Here is a 23,672-nt window from a genome sequence, read left to right as displayed (position 1 = left end):
CTTCTTTCTCTTTCCTGCTGTCCACTGAGAGGGGGCTGAGATTTCATTTATCACCTGAGACCACAGAAGAGGTTTAACCAAAGCACAGGGCTTAATCCACAACAATGCAGAATTCACAAAGAGGCTATTTATAGCAAATCAGTAAATCATGAAAGAATACCAGATTTTTTCCTAACAAAATGATCCTTTTATTGCTATGATACACGGCAGATACAAAAAGTACCTGTAGCAAATATGTAAATCAGCAATTATTATGGCATAAACTACTAGTTTAACTTAGGTTTCTGCAAAAAGAAGCTAACTTTGTGAACTCTGTAAATAATTTAAAACTGGAAATAAGATTATTCTGTTGTTAATTCCTAACTGACAAATGAGGAAGTCAGAGGAAGAGGTTTTGCACAGACATTGCTCACATTTACAACCTTGGCTCAAACCTGTCTTCTGACTAATGGTCTGCTTGAAACTCAGCCGTAAAGGGGTTATCCCCTTTCAGCCTGCCACCCCTCTTTAATGGCAGATTTCAAAGACTGAGCAGTGGCGGAAGAACAGTTACTCAAAGCTACAACTCTGCAGAGCAGCTCAGCTCAGGGCCACACGATTGGGCATTTATTCCACCAGCCTTGGGTAAAACAGGTGCGTTCGTTTCAACGTCAAAGCCAGGGTCGGCTGTGGGATGGAGGGACATCAGCAATGAATGGATCAGGTGGTTCACGTTTGTCCTTTCTACTGACGTTCGTGGCCCAGGGTTCTTTCACAGTATATTCCATCGATAGCAGAAGTTACTGAGTCCTTAAGATGCATCCTGGGTCCGTGGCTTCCTGCACTTTCAGCTGACACCAAGGCATCATCTTGAAGTATTGGGCAGTTCTCCACTGCTGAAGTGGCACTGTTCTTAGCCTCACCTCAGGTGACCTTCTGGATGGGTCTAATTCCCAACCTTGTCTCTGAAGAGTAAGTTTGCATTTGGTATCCATTTTTACTTAAAAAAAAAAAAAAATCTAGCTAGAACATAGGTGGCCCATTGCCACAGAGGTGATTCCAACTCATAGCGACCTTATAGGACAGGGTGGAGCTCCCCCATATGGTTTCCAAGGCTATAATCTTTACAGAAGCAGACTGCCACATCTCTCTCCTGCAGAGTGGCTGGTGGGTTCCAACTGCCAATCGTTCGGTTAGCAGCTGAGTGCTTAACCACTGTGCCACCAGGGCTCCATAAAACACAAGTACTACTATGTAATCAAAATTCCTCCAGCCCTGGGCTGCGTTCATGAGACGTCTGAAAAGGGAGGCAAAGGCTCAACATATTCTTTTTCTATCAGGCTACTGGAAACAATGAAGAGAAATTTAAAATGTGGTCATATAACAAATGAGCATTTCAAATGCAGTAAGAGATGTCAGCTGTAGCTACGTGCTTAAAAACAAATCAAAGCCTTCTTCTTTTTGTGGGAAGGGCTGGACTTTGATAGCCATCAAATGTAACCCCCTCACTTTACAAACGAAGAAACCGAGGTCCAGAGAGACTGCAGCCCCTGGTTTGTGCCTGTCCCTCCTATTCCAGCTCTCAAATCACGGCAGGGAGCTCCAGGCTCCAACCTTAAGTTAAGGGCTCTTCCAAGGGCAATAAATAAATAGATGAACACAGCCGTCCACAATGAGTCCCAGGGTACTAAAGAGTTTTCTGCGGAGGAGCAGCGGAGTCGTAGGTGTTACACAGAAAGTGCTCGATTCTGGCTATTCACACAGGCTTATAATAATCACCTCTCCTGGAGTCCGTATACAAAAGAGAAAAGCAATAGGTAAGCAGTTCATCTGGCAATGACAATGTAGTGAAAGAATCTCCCCGAGGGGCCAGTTTGGCCGATGTGTCTTTACTACATATAAAGAATTGAAAGGTTAGAAAAAGACATACAAAAAGGGAAGGCATGTGTTCTTCAGGCATCTTTGAACTGTTTCTTTGCTCTCCGCTAAGTGAAGGAGCAGAGCTTTTCAAAAATCATTTATAAGACTCCTAGGTAATGTCTGTTTTCCAGAATAGACAGGCTACAAAAGCAGTCGAAAGTGAAAGGCACTTTTTCTTCGAAGTTGTTGCCTTGAAAAACTCCACTGATTCTTGTCAACCATTTTTATGGGCTTGCTCATTAAAAAAAATAAAAGAACCGTACTGAAACATCAGAGGATTAGCCAAAGTATGACTCCCCCTGGAAAACACCGAACATGTTAGAATATAAAAAAGGGCTCTGGAGTTTGATTTCTTTTTAATTACCTCTACCGCTGGTAAAAAGGCGCTCTAGACATAATGGATGCTTTCCTAAGACGACGACGACACTCTCGCCGCATGCTCACAGAGCTGTGCAGGGAGCCCGACTGGTCGGGATTGGGGCGCTGGCCCCCTGTGGAGCCTGCTCTTGGAACACACCGGAAGGCTGAAGAACTCTAGTGGGGCTGTTTGCATAACACACAGAGTATGATTTTGCTTTTTTCCTGAAGGGTGTGGACAGTTCCATGGCCTCCAGTTCTGGGGCTACGCGGTCACTCTTCAGACTTGTACTCCTGGCCCTGGTGCTGCGTCTTGGTGAGGACTCGCTCATAGAACAGCAGGTAAGCACTGGAGGACAGGACCTCTTGCAGGCTGGCCTTGCGGACGGTGTCGTCGGAAATCCACAGCCACTGGCTGCTAGTTGAGAGTGGGTTCTTGGCTGAAGGCGGGGACCGTCGGTAAGTCACAAAGTGTCCAGAGTGCATGTCTCCATGGTGGACAACAACTGCCATCAGCCGGAAGAGGTACGTGGAGGAGCTGGGAGGCAGGAACAAAGACCAGAGGTTTACAGATACAACAAAGAGGCTTTATAGAGAACAATAGACTAAATAAAAGAATCCTAGACATTCAACTGGTGCAGAGCTACGGCTGCTAACCAAAAAGGTTGGCAGTTCGAATCCACTGGCTGCTCCTTGGAAACCCTCTAGGGCAGCTCTACTCTGTCCTAGAGGGTCGCTATGAGTCAGAATCAACTCGATGGCAACGGGTTTGCTTTGTTTTAGATGTTCAGTGATAGGGGACTGATACAACAGTACACCCATGTAACTCTACTACACAACCATTAAAATACAGATCTATATTTACTGGCATGGCAAGATGTCCATTCTGAGTATGAGTGTGTGTGCACACATATTCACAACTCGTAGAGTGGGAGATCCTAAAGATTTAACTGGTCATCCCCAGGTGGTAGCTCAAGAAATTCAGTCTTCTTATACTTTATTTATACATATATATATATATGTACATAGGAGACCTGGTGGTGCAGTGGTTAAGAGCTACAGCTACTAACCAAAAGGTTGGCAGTTCAAATCCACTGGCTGCTCCTTGGAAACCCTTTGGGGCAGCTCTACTCTGTCCTATAGGGTCGCTATGAGTCGGAATCGACTCAATGGCAGTGGGTTTTATATGCATGTAACAACACATACGTGTATTTAGATTTTATTAATTTTATAACTCATTTTAAAGTGATTTGCATTTTGGACAAAAATAAACAGGGCAATGTGTTGTTAGTTGCCATCAAGTCCATTGTGACTCATGGCGTGTTACAGAGTAGAACTGCCCCATAGGGTTTTCTTGGCTATAATCTTTATGGAAGCAGACTGTCAGGCCTTTTTTCCCACGGCACTGCTGGGTGGGTTTGAACTACCAACCTTTACGTTCGCCAAAATCAAAAACCAAACTCACTGCCATTGAGTCAATTCCAACTCATAGAGACCCTACAGGAGAGAGGAGAATTGCCCCACAAGGTTTCCAATGAGTGGCTGGTGGATTCCAACTGCCAACCTTTTCGTTAGCAGCTGAGCTCTTAAGCACTGCGCCACCAGGGCTCCAGCCTTTAGGTTCACAGTTGAGCACAAACCATTTGTGCCACCTGGGGACCTTGGGAAATGTGTAACAGTGAAATTCCACCTTAAAACGAAAGAAAAATTAATCTCTAAGTCTTCATTAATCTCTGCGTGACAAACTAATTTTAAAAACTAGGAGAAATAGCAGCCTCCAAAAAAATAAAATTTTTTTTTTTTTTTTAATGAATGAAGGCTGTGCTTCTAAAGAGCAGCTCACCTGTAGTCAGGAACAACTGGAAGAGGGAACGTCATCGGGGTTGGCAGGGTCGGCAGTAAAGATGGGGAGCAGGCGCCATTCATAAAAACTTGTGTTTTGGGGGCTCCTGGCTGATTCAGAACTGTGAGAGAAAAAGGCCTGAGGCAATTAAAATTAGCAATAGCTTTGGGTAAACAAAACATGGCTGAAAATTAACTCTTCAACAAAGAAAAAAAAATTATTTCATTTCATAACAGTGATTCATACAATTTCCTACCTTTTGTCTGTCTTTTAAGCCCAAATAGGAGAAGTGTATCAGCCTCCTGGTCCACTGCTAGCCTTGACAACTCTGAACCGCTGAGATTTCTATCCATTTGCTAAAGACGTGGGTTAAAGTTAAGCAGTAGCTAACTTACCGGCTTTCTGACTTCAACCAAGGCTTTTCATCCTTGGCCCTACTGACATAATTCTTTGTTGCAGTGGCTGTCCTGTGCACTGCAGGGTATTTAGCAGCATCTCTGTTCTCTACTCGCTAGATGCTGGTAGCCCCCGCCCCACCCAACCCAGGTCTGACAACAAACATGTCTCTAGGCACTGCCCGATTTTGCCTGGGGGACAAAATTTGAGAATGACTGACCTAAACATTCTCTTCTTCAATTCTGTCAAATCCTAAGGAATACCAACAGTGTAATAATATTAATAAATGTTTACAGGCTAAGATAAAAAAAATTAAAGTGATATTTACATCTCTTTTCAAGCATCATATCTGGGGGCCTTTAAGTACCAGAAAGTTCACTGTTGGCATTTAACCAGAGTCGTCATGGTTTGAATGTAGTGGACTTGCGCCCGAGCCAGGAGAGGAAGAAGCTAGAATGAAGAGGTACTTGACTGAAAAAAAGGGCCAAGGACTGTGCCCCCTCCTCGCCCCAGCCAATTCCTTACATTCATCTGCTGACCTGCCCAGGGGCAGCAAAACACAGTCTCTCCAAAATGATGGCCTGCCAGGCCACTCAATAGTGGTTGCAAAAAAGAACAAAGGTGGCAAGGGACGCTAAGTTGGGAAAGGGTGGGGTACAAGGAAAACAATCGCAACCATGCTAGAAGTAACTCTAAAGACCTCAATATATTAGCAGCTGGTGGATTTGAACTGCCAACCTTTTGGTTAACAGCCATAGCTCTTAACCACTGTGCCACCAGGGCTCCATTATTTAAGATATCTTTTAAAACCTGCTCAACACTGCATTCCAGCGCTAGTTCTCCCATTTGCTGTTTGCCCCTGGACCGATCCTTTAAACCTCCTGGAGCATCTGTTTCCTCTTCTGTAAGACTAAGGGTAATAACAGCTAACCTTGCTTTAGTGGGGGATACAAATAGTTAACAACAAGCTCAGCTGCTAACTGAAAGGTTGGGGGTTCAAGTCTACCCAGAGGTGCCTCGGAAGAAAGGCCTGGCGATTTGACTTCTGAGAAATCAGCCACTGGAAACCCTATGGCGCACAGTTCCACTCTGACACTGACGGGGTTGCCAGGAGCCAGAGTCGATGTTGATGGCAAGTGGTTGAGTTGCAGTTGCTTCACGGGCACCCAAGTTAACAACCTCCAATGACGGCAGTAATGGAATCAGGTAAATAGCTCAGTAAGGAAACAGAACCAACACGAGACCTCCAATGATCTGAGGTGAGGACATTTCCTGTCTACATGAAATGACTGTATTGGGGAGAAAAATTAGGAAAGAAAGAAACTCACAGGGATGACGTGAGGGGAACCAAATTTTGTTTAGCCAAAAGACCAGAAAGCGAGAAGAACTGAGCTTTTCTCCCTGTGCTCTTTCATCTGTAACACAGTTTAAAAAACTGTACATCTCATTGGTATAGAATTTCAACAACTACTAAGAGATCTTCCCTCTCCTACCCCGACCCTTTTGTTCTCAAGATTTTGAGCAGCCACTGCACAAGCTGCTCCCTCATATCACAGAAGATCCAGAAGGGGGTGGTTCCAAAATCCTTTTCTCTCGGCCGTCAATTCCTGGCGAGTCAGGGCCACACACCTGGCTTGGGGGCGGCCGGCCCGTCCTGCGGCTCTGACGCGGGCCCTGTGCCGTCACTCAGCACCGGCTTGCGTTGGCCAGGCTTATGTCCGAGGAGGCGGTACTTGTAGATGTCCAGTATCAGGAACTCGTTGAACTGCACGTGCTCGTGCCGCTTCAGGGGCGTGCCGTGGCTGGACCAGCTCAGACGCTGCAAGTGGATGCAGAGGCACTGAGGGAGCTGCAGGGGACGGAGAAACCGGAAAGAGCAGATCGTTTCAGGCACGGGACACGCCGAGTCCACAAAGTTGACAGGGTGTGTAGGGTGGGCTCACCTTCCCTAGCTTTAACTGTTTGACAAACGTAGTCCTCTGGTGTTCCACTTTTTCCCCATTCAATACCCCTTTTGCTTCAATCTGAAATAACAGAAACGTTTTTCTGCAGAGATGCTTGAAGTAGGGCATCTGCGGAGGACTGCAGATCAGACTGGGGTTCATAACCTGACGCTGTGGGACCCGAGTGGCGCGCAGTGTTCGTTTAAGGCACTGGACTTCAACCTACTGTAATGAACTTAGCTGCCCAGTTACTTGTGAGTGGTTTTCATTGATCCCTCTTGGCCATGAAATCACACTAACGGTGGCGGAAAGAGAGAATGAAGAATCAGCACTGAAACTCTGACATGGGCATGTCATCTGTTTTGTTCCGTGTCTTCGAAAATTCTATTCCACACCAAAACCAAAGACCCAAACCCGTTGCTACTGAGTCCTGTCCAACTCATAGTGACCCTACAGGACAGAAAACTGCCCCATAGGGTTTCCAAGGGTGTAGCTTTGACAGAAGGAGCCCTGGTGGTGCATAGTTAAGTGTTAGGCTGCTAACCAAAAGGCTGGCAGTTAAATCCACCAGCCACTCCTCGGAAACCCTATGGGGCAGTTCTACCCTGTCCTGCAGTGTTGCTATGAGTTGGAATTGACTTGACGGCAACAGGTTTGGCTTGGTTTTGGTAATCTTTATGGAAAGGGCCCTGGTGGCGCTGTGGTTAAGCGCCTGGCTGCTAATCCAAAGGTCAGCGGTTTGAACCTACCAGCTCCTTCACAGGAGAAAGATGTGACAGTCTCCTTCCGTAAAGATTCCAGCCTTGGACACCCGATGGGGCAGTTTACTCTGCCTATAGGGTCGGTATGAGTCAGAATTGGCTCCAGGGCAATGGGTTTGGTTTTTGGGCTTAATCTTTGCGGAAGCAGGCTGCTACATCTTTGTCCCGCACAGCAGCTGGTGGGTTGGAATCGCTGACCTTTCAGTTACCAGCCGAGTGCTTAACCACCGTGCCACCAGGGCTTCTTTCTATTCCACATAAAAAAAAAAAAAAAACATAGTTCCTCTTAATTCAGAGGGCAAAAAGGCAAGGTGTGAGTAAGAGGGCATGAAGGGGACTGTGATAATTGGAGAGAGGCAGTCCCATCTCAAAGCATGACGTGACACTTTTTCTCTAAGCACTCTGTGGGTGAAACAAAACTCATCAGAAAAGAGATTTGGTCCACGGGCTGCTGATTTCAAACTAAGCTGGGAAGAAATGGCTGTGGCTGGAAAGACTTATTAGGTGGGGTCAAAAAAATCTCAGGGCCAACGGTGTGGGAGGCGCTCACAGGCCAGCCGGAAATGACCTGAGGGTAAATTGCGCACCTTCGTACAGTTGTCACAGACGACATCGCGCACCGACTCTGATGAGATGAAGTGGTGCAGGCAGTGGTCCAGGGTCAGCGGGTGACCCTACAGCACAAGAAAAAAATGAATTATTACACTTCAGTGGGGAGCCACCCTGAAACTGCTCACAGATGGCAGTGGGAATCCCACACAACTAGATGTTTCCTGAACAAATGTGGAGCTCAAAGCACTCTAGACTTGTTCAAGAGTATGAGAAAGTCACGCTGCAGAAAGTACAGAGTTCCACACTTTTAAATATCTTAAACACACACACACACACGCAGTCAAAAAAAAACCAAAACTTCAGCAGCGAGAAAAATCACCCACCTTCCTCTCTCCCATATTGAGACCATGGTAACCAGTGGCCATCGAAGTCAAGGCCAACTCAAGGTGACCCCATGTGTGTCAGAGTAGAACTGTGCTCTACAGGGTTGTCAACGGCTAATATTTCAGAAGTAGGTTGCCAGGTCTTTTTTCCAAGGCACCTCTGGGTGGACTCCAACCGTCAGCCTTTTGGTTCGCAGCTGAGTGCGTTAACCCTTTGCACCACCCAGGGACTCCTCTGGGCACAGTACCACATTAAAGCTAAGCTGGGGTTCAAACGACCTTGTGTCTGAGTAACACATAGGACCTGAGTCACATAAAATGCCTAACAGGCCTGTTAGATTTAAACGTCTCTGAAGCAGACTCAAAATAACTCACAGATCAGTACATACCCATGTGGCCGCTGGAATACTTAGTGAAAGGCTATCAAAGGTATCAAATCGAACAGGACTCTGAAACAAACATTGCAGAAACCCAGAAAGGATTTCAATGCGAGTCTTTATAAATGAGAAGCTACATGGCTATGGAATAGTCTAATGTTTAGATGCCCAACATTAAAAGAAATATACTTATTTAGAAGTACATTTTATTAACAACCACCTCATACTAAAATGCTCATGGACAGCTTGGGAAAACTAAAAGATTATATACCTGCCCCAGTAATTCTGAGATTTTACCCTAGGTAATAGCCACGGACATAGCTACAAAGATGTTCATCACAGCACTACTTGTAGCAGCAAAAATGTGAACAGTCTAAATTTCTAGGGAACAGTTAAATAAATAAGGGCACATCTACAGAATGGAATACCATACTGCCATTTAAAATAAGGTAGTAGACGAATGCAAAATAAATAAAAGGCATAAAATAAAGCTTTGTATTCATAGACAGCATGGCTGTTTACATACACAGAGAATTCTAAAGAAGCTATAATAAAACTTCTAGAATCAGTAAGTGAATTTTTTTAAGGTCAGTACATAGACATCAATTATATTTCTATATACTAGTGGCAAACAGATGGAAAATAAAAAATTTTTTAAATTCCATTCACAATGGCATCAAAATACATAAAATAATGAGGAATAAATTTAAACCGCTATATTAAAAACCACAAATTGAAATTAAAGAAGATTTAAATAAATGGAGACACATGTTCCCAGATGAGAAAACTCAATATTATAAAATGTCACTTCTCAAGCTGACCAATGCAGTCCCAATCATAATGCCAGCAAGGCTTTTTGTAAAATATAAACTGACAAGCTGATTATAAAATGTCTATGGGAGAAGGGAAAGTTCTTCCTTATAAAGCCAAATAAACAAATACGGAATGATGGGATTAGAAGCAGAAACAACTCAAATGCCCATCAACTGACAAATGGATAACCAATAGGTGGTATATCCATTAAATGGAATATTACTCAGTCAGAAAAACGAATGAAGTGCTGATACACGATACGACACGGAAGAACCTTGAAAACATCGTGCTAAGTAAAAGAAGCCAGTCACAGAAGATCACATATTGTGTGATTCCATTTACAGAAAATGTCAAGAACAGGCAAATCCCTAGAGACAGGAAGTAGATCAGTGGTTGCCTAGGGCATGGAGTTTGGGGGAGGGGTATGAGGAGTGGCTGCTAAAGGATAAAGGGCTTTCTGGTGGGGGATAAAAATGTTCTAAAATTCTTATGGTGATGATTGTACAATGCTCTACTTTTGTACCATGCTGGAAATTTTGTAAAATGGACATTGATTTAAAAACCTCAAGAAAGAAAAGAAAACCAGCCCCAGGATCTGTGTCCATCATGGTCACAGACAAAACCTGAGGACTGGAAACTCTGGAAGCCCACGGTGGGTCTACTGCTCTCGGTGCTGAAGATGCCATCTAAGGACCAAAGGATGCGTCAGCAGCGACTTAACTGAGGCAGTAGGTCCACTGAGGGGGCAGAGCCCACGGCAATCACAACACCGCAAATCAGTGTCAGCCCCCATCTCTAGACCCTCTAATGAATCTTAACTTAAAAGAAAATCTTGCCAGAAAATATCAAGTACTGGGACTGTACTTACCTGGTGTTCACAGTGTTTGCAGACCATATTACTAGTAAGTCTTCCATGGAAAGGGTGCTGAGACTTCCAGTGACCGGACGTGGGGTGAGGTGACCCTGGAATACAAAGTGTCTTTTGATATGTCACCTTTAGCCCTTTGGAGCCAACCTCGAAATGCACCCTCCTTTTTATAGCCATGCAGTAGAAACTCCCTCGTTTGAAAAAAACCTTCCTGAAAAGTAAACTGAAATAACTTTCTCCTTACTGACTTCCATCAAAAATGACATCCCATTCCCTTTATAGGAGAATTATTACAGGTCTTTAAATGGGTTCTGTATATAATGCACACAGCCATATTTACATTTGTGTTTAATATCTTCTTACAAACATTTGCTTCAAATGTTTGAGATGTAAAAGAAGCATAGCACAAGTGAACATCTGATAAAGTGATGTAAACTGCTGAAATCATCTGAATAAGCATGGTCTGGAAAACTGGAATTTTCCTTGGATGGGCCATTGGTGATACACACAGTATAGTGTGTTAGTTAGGAACAAGGGCGTCGGAGTCTGGCACCCTGGGGTCACACTTGGCTCTGCTTCTTATTAGCTATGTGACCCGGGGAAGTCACTTAATCTCTGAAAGCTTTGGTTTGTTAGAAAGAGGGGTAATTATTATCCCATTATCCCCAGTTTCCTCAACTTCACGAAGCTTCTGTGAGGCTGAAATGAGATATTATAGTGCCTGGAAGACAGTATGGTCTAAAAAAACATTACTAATGTGTGGTTAGGCGCTCCACTGTTAACCGAAAGGTCAGCAGTTTGAACCTACCAGCTGCCCTGTGGGAGAAAGATGTGGTAGTCTGTTTCCCTAAACATTTCAGCCTTCGAAACCCTATGGGGCAGTTTCATTCTGTCCTACAGGGTCACTGTGAGTGGAAAAAGGAGCCGTGGTGGCAGAGCGGTTAAGTGCTTGCCTGCTAACAAAGGTTGGTGATTCAAGCCCACCAGCCGCTCCTACGAGAAAGATGTGGCAGTTTGCTTCCATAAAGTTCACAGCCTTGGAAACTCTATGGGGCAGTTCTACTCCGTCCTACAGGGTCACTATGAGTGGAAAAAGGAGCCTTGGTGGTACACAGGTCACGTGGTTGGCTGCTAAGCGAAAGCTTGGTGATTCAAACCCATCAGCCACCCCTAGGGAGAAAGACGTGGCTTCTGTAAAGATTCCAGCCTTGGAAACCCTATGGGACAGTTCTACTCTGTCCTGTAGGGTCACTATGAGTCGGAAGTGACTTGACAGCAATGGGTGTTATTAATGCACAAAGAAATCAATGCATCAATTTTATTTTTTACGCTTACGCCCTCAGAAAACCATGATTTCCTTCTAAGGATGACTGGGATCTTCCGCAGTGCAAGCTGGCCAGAGCGAGAATACTGAGGACCTGACAGGTTCAGCCTCCTAAATTCTTCACAGGATCAGTTCAATGAGGGAGAAAAGCAAGCCCCGGCATGAGGTACAGATAACTCTCTTTAAAGGGAACTGAGCAGGGCTAGGATGTGAGGGAACAATTCAAGACGGCTGCCCGGGGAAGAATGTAGAGCTGCCTCCAAAACCCGAGTCCCTTCGCCAGTAGAGCATGTGTTCGAGCTAGACCGGATGTCACCAGGAAACAAAACAAAAATCAAAAACAAGCAAATGACTGTCGTATCTCAAAAGTATGCATCACATATGTTATATTTCAGTGGAAAACAGCTACCTCTCGTGCGGCAGGTTATCTGTTTGGGGGTGATTTCTGACTGCTGCTGTGGAGGAAAAAAAAAAAAAGAACGAGACTGAGAACCCCATTGCAATTCCTTTATCACGCTCACCCCACTTCCAAGTTTCTGTGCTGACTGCATCACTCAAAAATCAACTTCTTATCAAAAAGCCCATGTTTCTAAAGTTGCCTTAATTATCCTCTCTGGTTGGTAGCTGTGCATATTGCTTCAGCAACTACAATCAACACATATTTCCCCTTTCTGGAATCTCTCTCGCCCTTTTTATCAACTCTCTACGCACTTCTACCATTTTAGGGAAATGCCCACATGTTTAGCATGCCTGTGGCTCCTTGTTCCCCTCGATTACACAGGGGAAAAAATCGAACATTCTTTCTCTTCCCAACCAACACAAATTGTAGCAACAGGTCATTTTAAAACACCCTGACATCCCTCACCAGTGCCGCCAACGGCAAAGAACGTACCCTAGCACCCTCCCATCCCCGCTCCCACTCCTGGGTGTGGCTGAATCCGACTTTTGAATTTAAACCTGTGCAAAAAGATTACACTTGTGTTTCTTATACTATTAAATATGGACAAATTGCATCAAACCTATTGACACTCCTAAGGGCTTACCTCCAAAGAGTGCACATCAAACAGATGTGTGACCCGGGGCTGCCGGTCTCGCTCATCTTCCAACGACGAGGTAATGACATGGAAGAGTTCGTGAGCATCCTGTCAAAGGGCAGAGCATTCTTCAGAAAGAGCAGGGCCAGGGGCAGCATCAGGACCACCCCGCGTGAGGACCACTAGGCTAAATAGCGGGAGACGTTGCTCTCTACTGTCAGGTCTAAAAAGAATGCATCGTCTGTAATACATCTCAGTAGAAAACGACCACCTCTAGTGGGCAGGTTATTTGCTTGGCAGTGATTTCTGACAGCTGCTTCAGCTAAAGCAGGCATGTTTTGCTTTCTACCGCTGCAAGAAGGAGCCTTGGTGGTGCAGTGGTTATTTAAGCATTTGGCTGCTAACTGAAAGACTGGCAGTTCAAACTCACCCAGCAGCGCCTGGACGTGGGCGGGGGGGTGACTCTGCAATAGAAACCGTCTTTTTGATGGGCTGCCGTTAGCCCTTTGGAGCCAACCTCAAAACACCCGCCTTTTTCATTATGTGGTGGAAACTCCCTTTTTCAAAAAAAACACTCCTGAAAAGTAAACTGAAATAGCTTTCCTCACTGACTCCTATCAAAAAAGACATCTTTTCCTGCAGAGGAGAGACCTGGCGATCTACTCCTGTGAAGATTCCTCCCTACCCGCCCCCAAACACCAACTGAAGCCACTCCCAAAGTCTACCTTTCAGCCAAAGGCCTATAAAATAATAACACACGTGAGGAACACGCTTCTTAGCTGAATGAAGTATACGAGACCACACAGACAAGACCCGCTCAAAAGCAAAGATGAGAAGGCAGGAAGTGACAGGAAAACTGGATGAATGAACACAGAGAACCCAGGGTGGAAAGGGAAAGAGGGAGGGTACTGACACATTGCGAGAAATGCAACCAATGTCACAAAATAATTTGTGTATAAATTTTTGAATGAAAAACTAATTTGCTGTAAACTTTCACCTAAAACACAATAAAATATAATAAATTACAAAAAAAAAAAAACCCACTGCCATTGAGTTGACTCCAACTCATAGTGTATTACAGCCTAGAAAACCCTGTGGGGCAGTTCTACCCTGTCACACGGGGTGGCTATGAGTCAAAAATTGACTCAATGGTACCTAACACCACCACTACCACTGTCGCAAGGCCCAGGTCATTAAAGAGAAACAAGTATGTCCTAGACATCTTCACAAGTAAAGGCCCTCAACCGAGAGGCCCAAGAAGAGCGTGAAGGAAAGAAGGCTGGTGCCAGCTGTCTCTCAGCCTGTTTTCACTTTACTGAGACGGCCCTAACCTCCATTCCCCGACCCAAACAGGACAACTCTTTAAGGATCAATTCAAATGCCCGTCTCCCAAAAAGTCAAAAGCCATCTGTCAATCCTCCGGGGTGGACAGGCTCTCCCTCCCCCGAACACTCCAAGCTCCTGATGCTACCTTCCCTAGCATATTGCAAACCTAATGGCTTTTCCTGGATCACCACTGCCCTCCATGAAACTAAACTAAACCACCAACAACTCCTGCCTGGGTGCCAGTGACAGTCTCCTCATGGGCTCTTGTCTTCCACTCTTGGCCCCCTCCACACAGCGTCTAGGGTGATTGTTTAAAACACAAATGACATTACTCTTCAGCTTTCAGCCTTCCGGTGACTTTTGCTATTAGAGCAAAGCGCTTCCTTCTTACCTGGCACACAAAGCCTACAAAGCCTCTGTAATCTACCCCCTACCCAAGGGTCTGGCCTTCCTCCTGAACTCTCCCTCACCATGCTGCAGCCCTTGCCTCTTTCTTCTTCCTCGAACACACCAAGCTTATCCCCCATCTCGGGGTCTTTGCATGTCCCGCACTCTCGGCCTGAGAAGCCCCTTGTCCAGATCCTCACGTGGCTGCCTCCTTCTCAGCCTCAGGTCTCGGCTGAAACAGTGTCTCCTCAGGGAGTCCAGCCCTGACCAACTACACAAAGTTGCCTCCATACCTGTCAACTCCACTCCCCAGCCAATTCCACAGAAGTCCTGCAGGCTCCACCTCCAAGTTACACCTTCCATCTCGACAGGACTGTCCATCTACTCTGCCTGAACCCCAGCTGAGCCACTGCCACAGCCTCCTAACTTTCCTCTCTGCTTCCATTCCTGCCCGCCTGAGGTCCTTCCTGCACAAGGTGACCAGGGTGGCCATTTTTAAACTTAAATTAAGCCCTCTAATGGCCTTCCGCCTCACACAGAACTTAAAGCCAGACTCCTGCCATGGCCTCCCAGGCCCTGGGTAATCTGCTCCCCGCCACACTCTGAGACCCCTCTCCTCCACTCTGCTGTAGCCACACAGGCCTGAATTCTCCAAACACTGCATTCTTGCATCCACCAGAAGGCGCCTGCCCAGCTTCTTCCGCGGTCTGAAACACTTGCACCCAGACCTTACAGGCCTCACTCCTTTTATACCTCAGGGCTCAGCCGCAGTCTCACCTCTCCAGCAGAGCCTGCCTGCCTAAAATCAGCTCCACGTTCCTTCTCTCCTTATCCCCAGCCCCGGGCCCTCATGCTTTATCGTAGGATCTCGTTTCCCTTCCTTTTTATTATCATCATCGAGTTGCACAGCATAGATTAAAGCAGCGAGACAATTTAAAAAAAATTAAAGGCAGGTAGTAAGATTTCCAGATCTCACTTTTCAGTGTTTTTAAAATGCCTCTGACTTCTTTTAGCCTCACAGTTTTGGGAGGCCCAACAGGCTGCCTCTGACTTCTCTACTCCAATGTCTACAAGGCGGAGGCAGAATATGCCAATGCTAGCTGAATGGCGCCATCTTGGAAATGTGGCTGGAAGACTGTAACGGTATACCACTGGAAGCCAAATATTTTTGTTCCTAGAACTTCACTCTCCCAGCCTCTGCCTCAGACTTGTGGTTTTAACAGTGGCCTGGAGAGGAGCAAGGTGGCAAAGTTCCATTTAGACAGTGAAGCTCTGGATGTGGAAAGGGGCTGGGAGTGGCTGGAACAAGGCCCTGGGGTTGCCTTTGACTTCTACTATGAGTTTAGGGCCACTGCTAGCTAGCCTCTGAGGCACTAATTTTTAAAAAATAAGGATATGGTCAAGCAAAGGGTTTTACCTGAGCCTCTGAGCCTCCACGGTGATGCCACCTGCCACTCTCTAAAGGACCCAGGGGTCCCTACCATCCACTGAAGTGCAAAGTCATTCAAGAACTAAAATAATTTGTGTTCTTTCACGGCTGGGTATGGCCTATCCTGTTAACCTTCCATCCAAACCGTTGCCATTGAGTCGATTCCGACTCACAGTGACCCTGTAGGACACAGCAGAACTGCCCCCATAGGGTCTCCAAGGTTGTAATCTTTATGGAAGCAGACTGCCACATCTTTCTCCCACGGAGCAGATGGTGGGTTTGAACTGCCGACCTTTTGGTTAGCAGCTGAGCACTTTAACCACTGTGCCACCAGGGCTGCTTCACCTTCCATCCATCGGGTGAAAAAGAACTGCATGTACCCTCTGACCGTGAGAGCAGGAACGAAGTTAGTGCTCTGGGCCCAGAACAACAAGGTGACATCAAATGCCACAGAAATGGACACTGAGCCCCAGTCAATGGCAAGGTCACTACCAGTGCTGGTCCTTCATGATGCAGCAACGCAGCTGCTTTTCAGCCTTCATTGCAAGCTCGCCCCCTTCTCACCCCCAATCACTAGTGCAAAGGGTCCTCCAAGCTAAACATGTTCAGAATGTTGTGTTCACCTGTTCTTCAAATGAAGAGATCTGCCATCTGTACATTCGTAAGACATCCAACAAGCAGCTGGCATCCAGAACCTCGTCATCAGTAACTTCCTGGCAGGACAAAGCTGGAAACAAAACAAGGTACCATGGTTATTAAATTCATCACCATAACAGTGTAAGCAGAAAACCTGCACAGCACCACATAGCAAAGTTAACTAAAAATGTGTTAAGAATCGTAAAATTCACCTTGTAATTACATTTCTTTCATCACTCCTCTTTGTAGCCTTACCCAATGAATGCCTAAGAAACTCACATATCACTATTAGGCACTTGATGTTGGTTGAATGAATATTATTTAGGCTGCAGTATTTAAATGAAGTAACTGATTTTCTGATTCTTGAACATACGTCAATATAAATTTACTGCTGCAAGTTTTTTTTTAATTTTTATTGTGCTTTAAGTTAAAGTTTACAGATCAAGTCAGTCTCTCATATAAAACCTTATATCCACTTTGCTATATACTGCTAGCTGCTCTCCCCTTAATGAGACAGCACACTCCTCTCCACCCTGTATTTCCATGTCTATTCAGCCAGTTTCTGTCCCCCTCTGCCCTCTCATCTCCCCTCCCCACAGGAGCAGCACACAGTCTCATGTGTCCACCTTATCCAAGAAGCTCACTCCTCACAAGTATCATTTTTTGTTTTATAGTCCAGTCCAATCCCTGTATGAAGAGTTGGCTGTGGGAATGGTTCCTGTCTTGGGCTAACAGAAGGTCTGGTGACCATGACCTCCAGAGCCCTTCTAGTCTCATTCAGACCATTAAGTCTGGTCTTCTTATGAGAATTTGAGGTCTGCATCCCACTGCTCTCCTGCTCCTTCAAGGATTCTCTGTTGTGTTCCCTGTCATGGCAGTCATCAGTTGTAGCCGGACACCATCTAGTTCTTCTGGTCTCAGGCTGATGTAGTCTCTGATTTATGTGGCCCATTCTGACTCTTGGGCTCATACTTACCTTGTGTCTTTGGTGTTTTTCATTCTCCTTTGCTCCATGTGGGTTGAGATCAATTGATGCATCTTACATGGCTGCTTGCTAGCATTTAAGACCCCAGATGCCACTCTCCAAAATGGGATGCAGAGTATTTTCTTAACAGATTTTATTATGCCAACTGACTTAGATGTCCCCTGAAACCATGGTCCCCAAACCCCTGCCCCTGCTACGCTGGCCTTCAAAGCAGTTTATTCAGGAAAACTCTTTGCTTTTGGTTTAGTGCAGTTGTGCTGACCTCTCCTGTATTCTGTGTTGTTCTTCCCTTGCCCTAAATTAGTTCTTATTGCAAGATTCTTATGGAGTAAAATGATTTTCAACCACAACTCTCAGGGTTGGGAGGGTGCTTAAACATTCATCTAGTCTAACCTCATACTGAGTGCTTAGCTCATCTGCACAGTATTTTTCCCATGCTCATAAAACCTGAGCTTGTATTTGTTTGCATTAGAGTTTCTGATTATCACACCAAAGCATCAAGCTACATGTGGTGGCCTGAAAGGGTCTGCTGAGTGGTTTAGTTTTCTGTTGTAACTAGAATCAAGTCTAATAAACAAAAATAACAAGTTTGATGGGTTTATGGATTTATATGATAAATATCTAGATCAAGGTCAGCAAACCTGTTCTGTAAAGGGCAAGATAGGAAATATTCTATATTTTCCGGGCTATGTAGCCTCTGCTGCAACTACTCGGCTCTGCTGTTGCAATTCAAAAGCAGCCACAGACAATACCTAAACGAGTGGGTGTGGCTGTGTTCCAATAAAACTTTACTGACAAAACAGGTGGTGGGCCAGATTTGGCCTGTGGGCCAGAGTTTGCTGACTCCCGATCTTGACCATCCTACTTCCCAGAGGGTATTAAAATGGGCCAGTACCACTAAAGTGTGGGAGACAAAAACACAGGGACTGCCATCTCGTGCAGTTTCTGGGAGCTCAATGGCTAACAAGGTAAACTAGGTCAGTCTGTTTCTTCTCTTTGATTTGTAGTCAATGGATTTGAAAGATTCCTTAAAATGCTTCAGGCTCTGACTCTGGAGATTGTGAACACTGATTCCCCATGCTCACCCCCATCTGAGCCTAGTCAGTAACTCTGGGTCCTGACTTTTGGGGAAGCAAGTGAAGTCCCGCAGCTCACCATATCACTGGGTGCACACCCTGAATCAGAACTTTACCCTCCAGAACAAAGGGAGCAGAGCTGGGAAAGGGACTTATCTTCACTCTTCCTTCCACACATCCCTTCTATTACCTCTTTCCTTTACAAGGACGATCTGAATGTTCCCTTTAACCCAATTTTGCCTAAAATGTTGGCGGGGGGGGGCAATTTGACAACATCTACCAATATTTTCTTATCCTACTATCTTAGGCTGGGTTCTCTAGACAAACAAAACCAGTGAAGTGTAAAAATACATATATAGAGAAATTTGTATCAAGGAGATGGCTCACGCGGTTGTAGAGGCTGGCAAGTCCCAAGTCTGTGGGTCAGGCTGGAGGCTTCTCCTGACTCATGTAGCTGTAGAGGCTGGTGAACCCAAGATCAGCAAGTCAGACAGCAGGTCTCTGGCTCACAGGCTCCTGTGAGCAAATCCCAAGATCAGCAGGTAAGCTGCTAGCTCAAGTCCCAAGAATCAGAGATCAAATGAACAGGAGCCAGCTGCAGGATCCAGAGCAAGGAAGGGCCAACAAGCTTTGCCAAAAAGTCCACCTATATTGGATGCAGGCCACACCCCCAAGGAAATTCACTTTCAACTGACTGGCTGCTCATCATGGAGGTGATTACAACATATAAGATCTCATTATGGAGGTGATCACATCATTGCATAGCTGCCAAACTATATCATAACTGCCAAACCACTGAGTATCATGGCCCAGCCAACTTGACACACAACCTTACCATCACAGTCCACCCCTTGTCAACTTGGCACCTGTACACATCTCTAAATAAAGAACATTATGAAGTCATACTCACATCTAACATGATATGACTAACACGTGTACAACCGAAAATGCACTAGCCCTGTTTACACCTTATATTTTATAAGTGAAGAAAACAAAAAAATCTGATGCACACATACAAGGAAGAAACACTCATAACAATTACAGTCCTTGTTTCTGCAACTGCTCACGTGGTTGCATCTGCTATTTAGAACTACCTTCTTCCACCAGCCACTCTGTATTCCCTTTACCCTCAGGAAGCACCTCAGCTGCTTGTGATTCTTTGCCTGGTAGGGTGACCCAAACCCTCATCCGTGAAGGGTCTGGGCCATTAGTAGTCATGCTGGAATTGGGTTGCTGTAGTTTTCCATTGACTTTAATCACAGGGCATGGTAACAGTAAGAAATGTATTCCAGACATATTCTTCTTTACCTCCGTTATGTAATACCAATCCAAATTCCTCTTGGTAATGAGAATCAATTACACCAGCCAATACAGTAACTCCCTTCTTTGCCTGTCAATCCAAAGGCATGAGGAGCCGTAAGTGGACAGGTGGCATCCTTAACTTCCAGTTCAATGAAATCAGCGTTGTGTCTCCTGGTGGGAGCATTTTTCCCTTTGGAACTAAGACCTCTAGATCTGCAGAGCATAGGGCCATGGGAACAGGAAGCAAAAATTTTGCGAGTAGGTCACTAGGGAAGATAGTGAGTGATGTCACTCCCATTTCCATCCCTTGATTCCTGAAACCATGAATCCTGGCTATGGGAGAAATGGCACCATACACTGGATGCTGGTTTAGAGCATATGCAGCCTCCTGGAGAACACTGCCCCAACTCTGCAAGTATTACCAGCTAGCTAGCACTGTAATTATGTCTTTAGAAGGCCATTCCCCTGTTCTACCCAGCCAGCTGCATCAGGATGGAGAACATGGTAAAACCAGTGAATTCCATGAGGATGGGCCCACTGTCGTATTTCATTTGCTGTGAATTGAGTCCCTTGATCCGAGGTGATGCTGTACGGGATACCACGATGGTGGATAAGGCATTCTTTTAAGTCCACGGATGGTAGTTTTGGCAAAAGCACTGCATGCAGCGAAGGCAAATCCATATCCAGAGTAAGTTATCTACTCCAGGAAAAACAAAATGCTGCCCTTTCCACAATGGAAGCGGTCCAGTGTCATCAACCTGCCCCCAGGTTGCTGGCTGATCACCTCGAGGAATGGTTCCACCTTGGGGAATGGTTCCGTATCGGGGACTCAGTGCTGGTCTCTGCTGCTGGTAGATTGGGCACTCAGCAGTGGCTGTAGCCAAGTCAGCCTCGGTGGGTGGAACTCCATGTTGCTGAGCCAATGCATAAACTCCATCCCTGCCACCATGGCTACTTTGTTCATGAGTCCCCTGGGCAATGATGGGAGTGGCCGGGGAAAGATGACTGGTTTCCACATAACGCGTCATCCTACCCACTTGATTGTTAAAATCCTCCTCTGCCAAGGTCACCCTCTGGTGAGCACTCACATGAGACACAAATAGCATTCACATGAGACACAAATATCTCCACTTCCTTGGCCCATTCAGAGAGGTCTATCCATATACCTCTTCCTCATACCTCCTTGTCACCAATTTTACAACCATGTTCTTTCTAAGTCCCTGGCCATCCAGCTGCACCAGTGGCCATAGCCCACGAATCAGCATATAATTGCACATCTGGCCATTTCTTCCTTCCAAGGAAACTGAACCACCAGGTGTACTGCTCAACATCCTGCCCACTGGGAGGATTTTCCTTCACCACTGTCATTCAGGGAGGTCCCAGAAAGGGGCTGTAGTACTGCCGCTGTCCACTTTCTAGTAGTGCCTGCATATCATACAGAACCATCTGTAAACCAGGCACGTGTTTTCTCTTCTTCAGTCAGCTGATCATATGGAACTCCCTATGAGGCCACAGGTGCGGACTGGGAGATGGAAGATGAGACAGGAGTAGAGGCATTTGGGCAACTTCCTCATGCAACTTACTGGTGCCTTCAGGTCTTGCTCATGCCTACGGTTCAGCAATTTTTTTCACTATCTATCCTAATCTTGTATATACTACTTCCATTTAATGATGGAGTGCTGCTGTGCAAGTCCGACGTTATGACTCTGCAGATCAGACAACACCCAGTTCACGATGAGCTGCTCAGCGTGCACGGTGACTTGGTGGCCCATGGTTAAGCATTCAGTGTCTACTAAGGCCCAGTAACAAGCCAAAAGCTGTTTCTCAAAAGAAGAGTAGTTATCTGCAGAGGACTTTGCTCCAAAATCCTAAGGGTCTGGATTCCCTGGAAAAGCAGAACCAGTGAAACATATAAATACATACATATATATATAAAGATTTATATCAAGGAAATGGCTCATGCAGGTGTCATGGCAGGAAAGTTCCAAGTCCATGGGTCAGGCTGGAAGCTTCTCCTGGCTCACGAAGCTGCATGGGCTGGTGAACCCAAGATTGGCAGGTCAGAGAGCAGGCCTCTGGCTCACATGCTCCTGCAGAGACTGACAAAACCAAAGATCAAAAGGTAAACTGCTAGCTCAAGTTCCAAGAAGGGAGGTCGAACAAGCAGCAGCCAGCTGCAGGATACAGAGTGAGTAAGAGCCAACGAGCTTTGCCAGAAAAGTCTACCTATGTTGGATGCAGCCCACACACTCAAGGAAACTCTTTCAGCTGATTGGCTGCTCATAACAGATCTCATCAGAGAGGTGATTACATTATCATATAGCTACCAAAGTACATCATAAACTGCCAAACCACCGAGAATCATGGCCTAGCCAAGCTGACACACAACCTTAACCATCACACCTACAGTCCAGCAATTTGTCTCAGAATCTATCCTAAAGAAGTGACATCGGTGGTTCAGTGGTAGAATTCTCGCCTTCCACATGGGAGACCCACGTTCAATTCCTAGCCAGTGCACCTCAGGCACAACTACTACCCATCTGTCAGTGGCTGACTGCATGTGTTATGCCGCTAAACAGGTTTCATGGAACTTCCAAAGGCAGATTAGGAAGAAAGGCCTGGCAATCTACTTGTGAAAAGCAGCCAGTGAAAATCCTGTGGACCACAAGGGTCTGATCCACAGCTGATCATGGGGATGGTGCAGGACTAGGCAGCGTTTCATTCTTCTGTGCGTGGAGTCACCAAGAGTCAGGGGGCTGACACTATGGCAGCTAACGACACCCTAGGGAAACAGATGCATATGTGGGTGAGATGGCATATACAGGGATGCTAGCTGTCCCTTGTCTATCGTGACCGGAAACTGAGAGCATATGGGTAAATACACTGTGAGGTCTCTCTATCGTGGATTCTGTGTGGCTATAAAAGTGAATGGGATGGAGTTCCGTGTATGGAATGGATGTTTCTTCACTGTATATTGTTACCCAGTTATGAGGAAACAGAACAATTGTTATATAATTTCCAGGGGGCACGGTGGTTAAGAGCTCGGCTGTTAACCAAAAGGTTGGCAGTTCGAATGCACCAGCTGCTCCTTGGAAACCGGGCAGTTCTACTCTGTCCTATAGGTTGCTATGGGTCAGAATTGACTTGATGGCAATGGGTTTGGGTTTTGGTTATGCGTACACAGAAACATATTTAAATGCACAGAAACGGTCAAGAAGGATACACTCAGATCTTACTTTTGGGAAGGAAGGACAGGAACAGGATCAGGGAAGTGATAGAGCAGACTTTAGCCTTACCTGTAATGTTTTAAGTTTTTACAAGGAAATGTATTCATGCATTTTGTGCAATTAAAAATGCCTTCTAAAAAAACAAAATGAAAGACACGGAGGAAGCTTTATTAGTGGTTTACCAGGGGCAGGGGGCGGGGAAAGAGGGAGACATTGTTTAGGAAGCACTGAGCTTCTGTCTACGGTGATGGGAAATCTGGCAATGGACACTGCTGATGGTGGCACAACACAATTCATGGAATTTGGTCACTGAATTGTACATGTGAAAAATGTTAAACTGACGAAAGCTGTATCATATATATTTTTACAACAATTAAAAAAAAAAAAGTTACCAGCAAGGCTAAAAAACAGGAGCAGCAGCAGAGAAGGGCGGACGTATTTCAGCGCAGTTGCCCCGGATGGCTCCCGTTCCCAGCCCTGGGTCACACACGTGAAAAATAAGACGGAAGGGATGTGGTCACGACTAAGACGGTGATTCAGCCTGCTTTAGAGCATCTCCTCAGAGTCTTTGGAATGGTATACTTTTTCCAACAGGACAGTAAAAGAAATTACTTTCACATCGCCTCTTAAATAGAAGACCGCTTGCTCCATAAAGATTTCTCAGGGTCAAGCAGAGATCCCACAGGAACATAGCGAAGCAATTATTTAGGTGGGTTTTTTTAATCCGTTTTTTTCCTGACTCTGAGAGTAATAT

General features: G+C 45.6%; 1 protein-coding gene across 4 annotated transcripts in view; it reads right to left on the bottom strand.

Moving 5' to 3' along the window:
• Positions 1-164: 164 nt before the first annotated feature.
• USP30 (ubiquitin specific peptidase 30) overlaps positions 165-23,672 on the bottom strand; it is a 33,800-nt gene continuing 10,292 nt past the window's right edge. For 2 of the 4 annotated variants that reach the window (XM_010598912.3, XM_064272327.1), the window contains exons 4-13: positions 16,316-16,419; positions 12,560-12,658; positions 11,926-11,971; positions 10,193-10,287; positions 8,524-8,583; positions 7,787-7,873; positions 6,439-6,519; positions 6,125-6,344; positions 4,100-4,220; positions 165-2,794 (exon numbers count right to left, since the gene is read on the bottom strand). In XM_010598912.3, the coding sequence (XP_010597214.2) occupies positions 2,530-2,794; positions 4,100-4,220; positions 6,125-6,344; positions 6,439-6,519; positions 7,787-7,873; positions 8,524-8,583; positions 10,193-10,287; positions 11,926-11,971; positions 12,560-12,658; positions 16,316-16,419 (1,178 nt within the window). In that variant the 3' untranslated portion in view covers positions 165-2,529. The remainder of the gene's footprint in view (positions 2,795-4,099; positions 4,221-6,124; positions 6,345-6,438; positions 6,520-7,786; positions 7,874-8,523; positions 8,584-10,192; positions 10,288-11,925; positions 11,972-12,559; positions 12,659-16,315; positions 16,420-23,672) is intronic. The other 2 variants (XM_010598913.3, XM_023559424.2) reach the window with 2 other exon arrangements.

This window comes from Loxodonta africana, chromosome 19, assembly GCF_030014295.1.
Source record: "Loxodonta africana isolate mLoxAfr1 chromosome 19, mLoxAfr1.hap2, whole genome shotgun sequence".
Lineage (NCBI taxonomy): Eukaryota > Metazoa > Chordata > Mammalia > Proboscidea > Elephantidae > Loxodonta > Loxodonta africana.
Note: the sequence above shows the minus strand (reverse complement) of the source record. Positions and strands in the feature narration are given on the sequence as shown.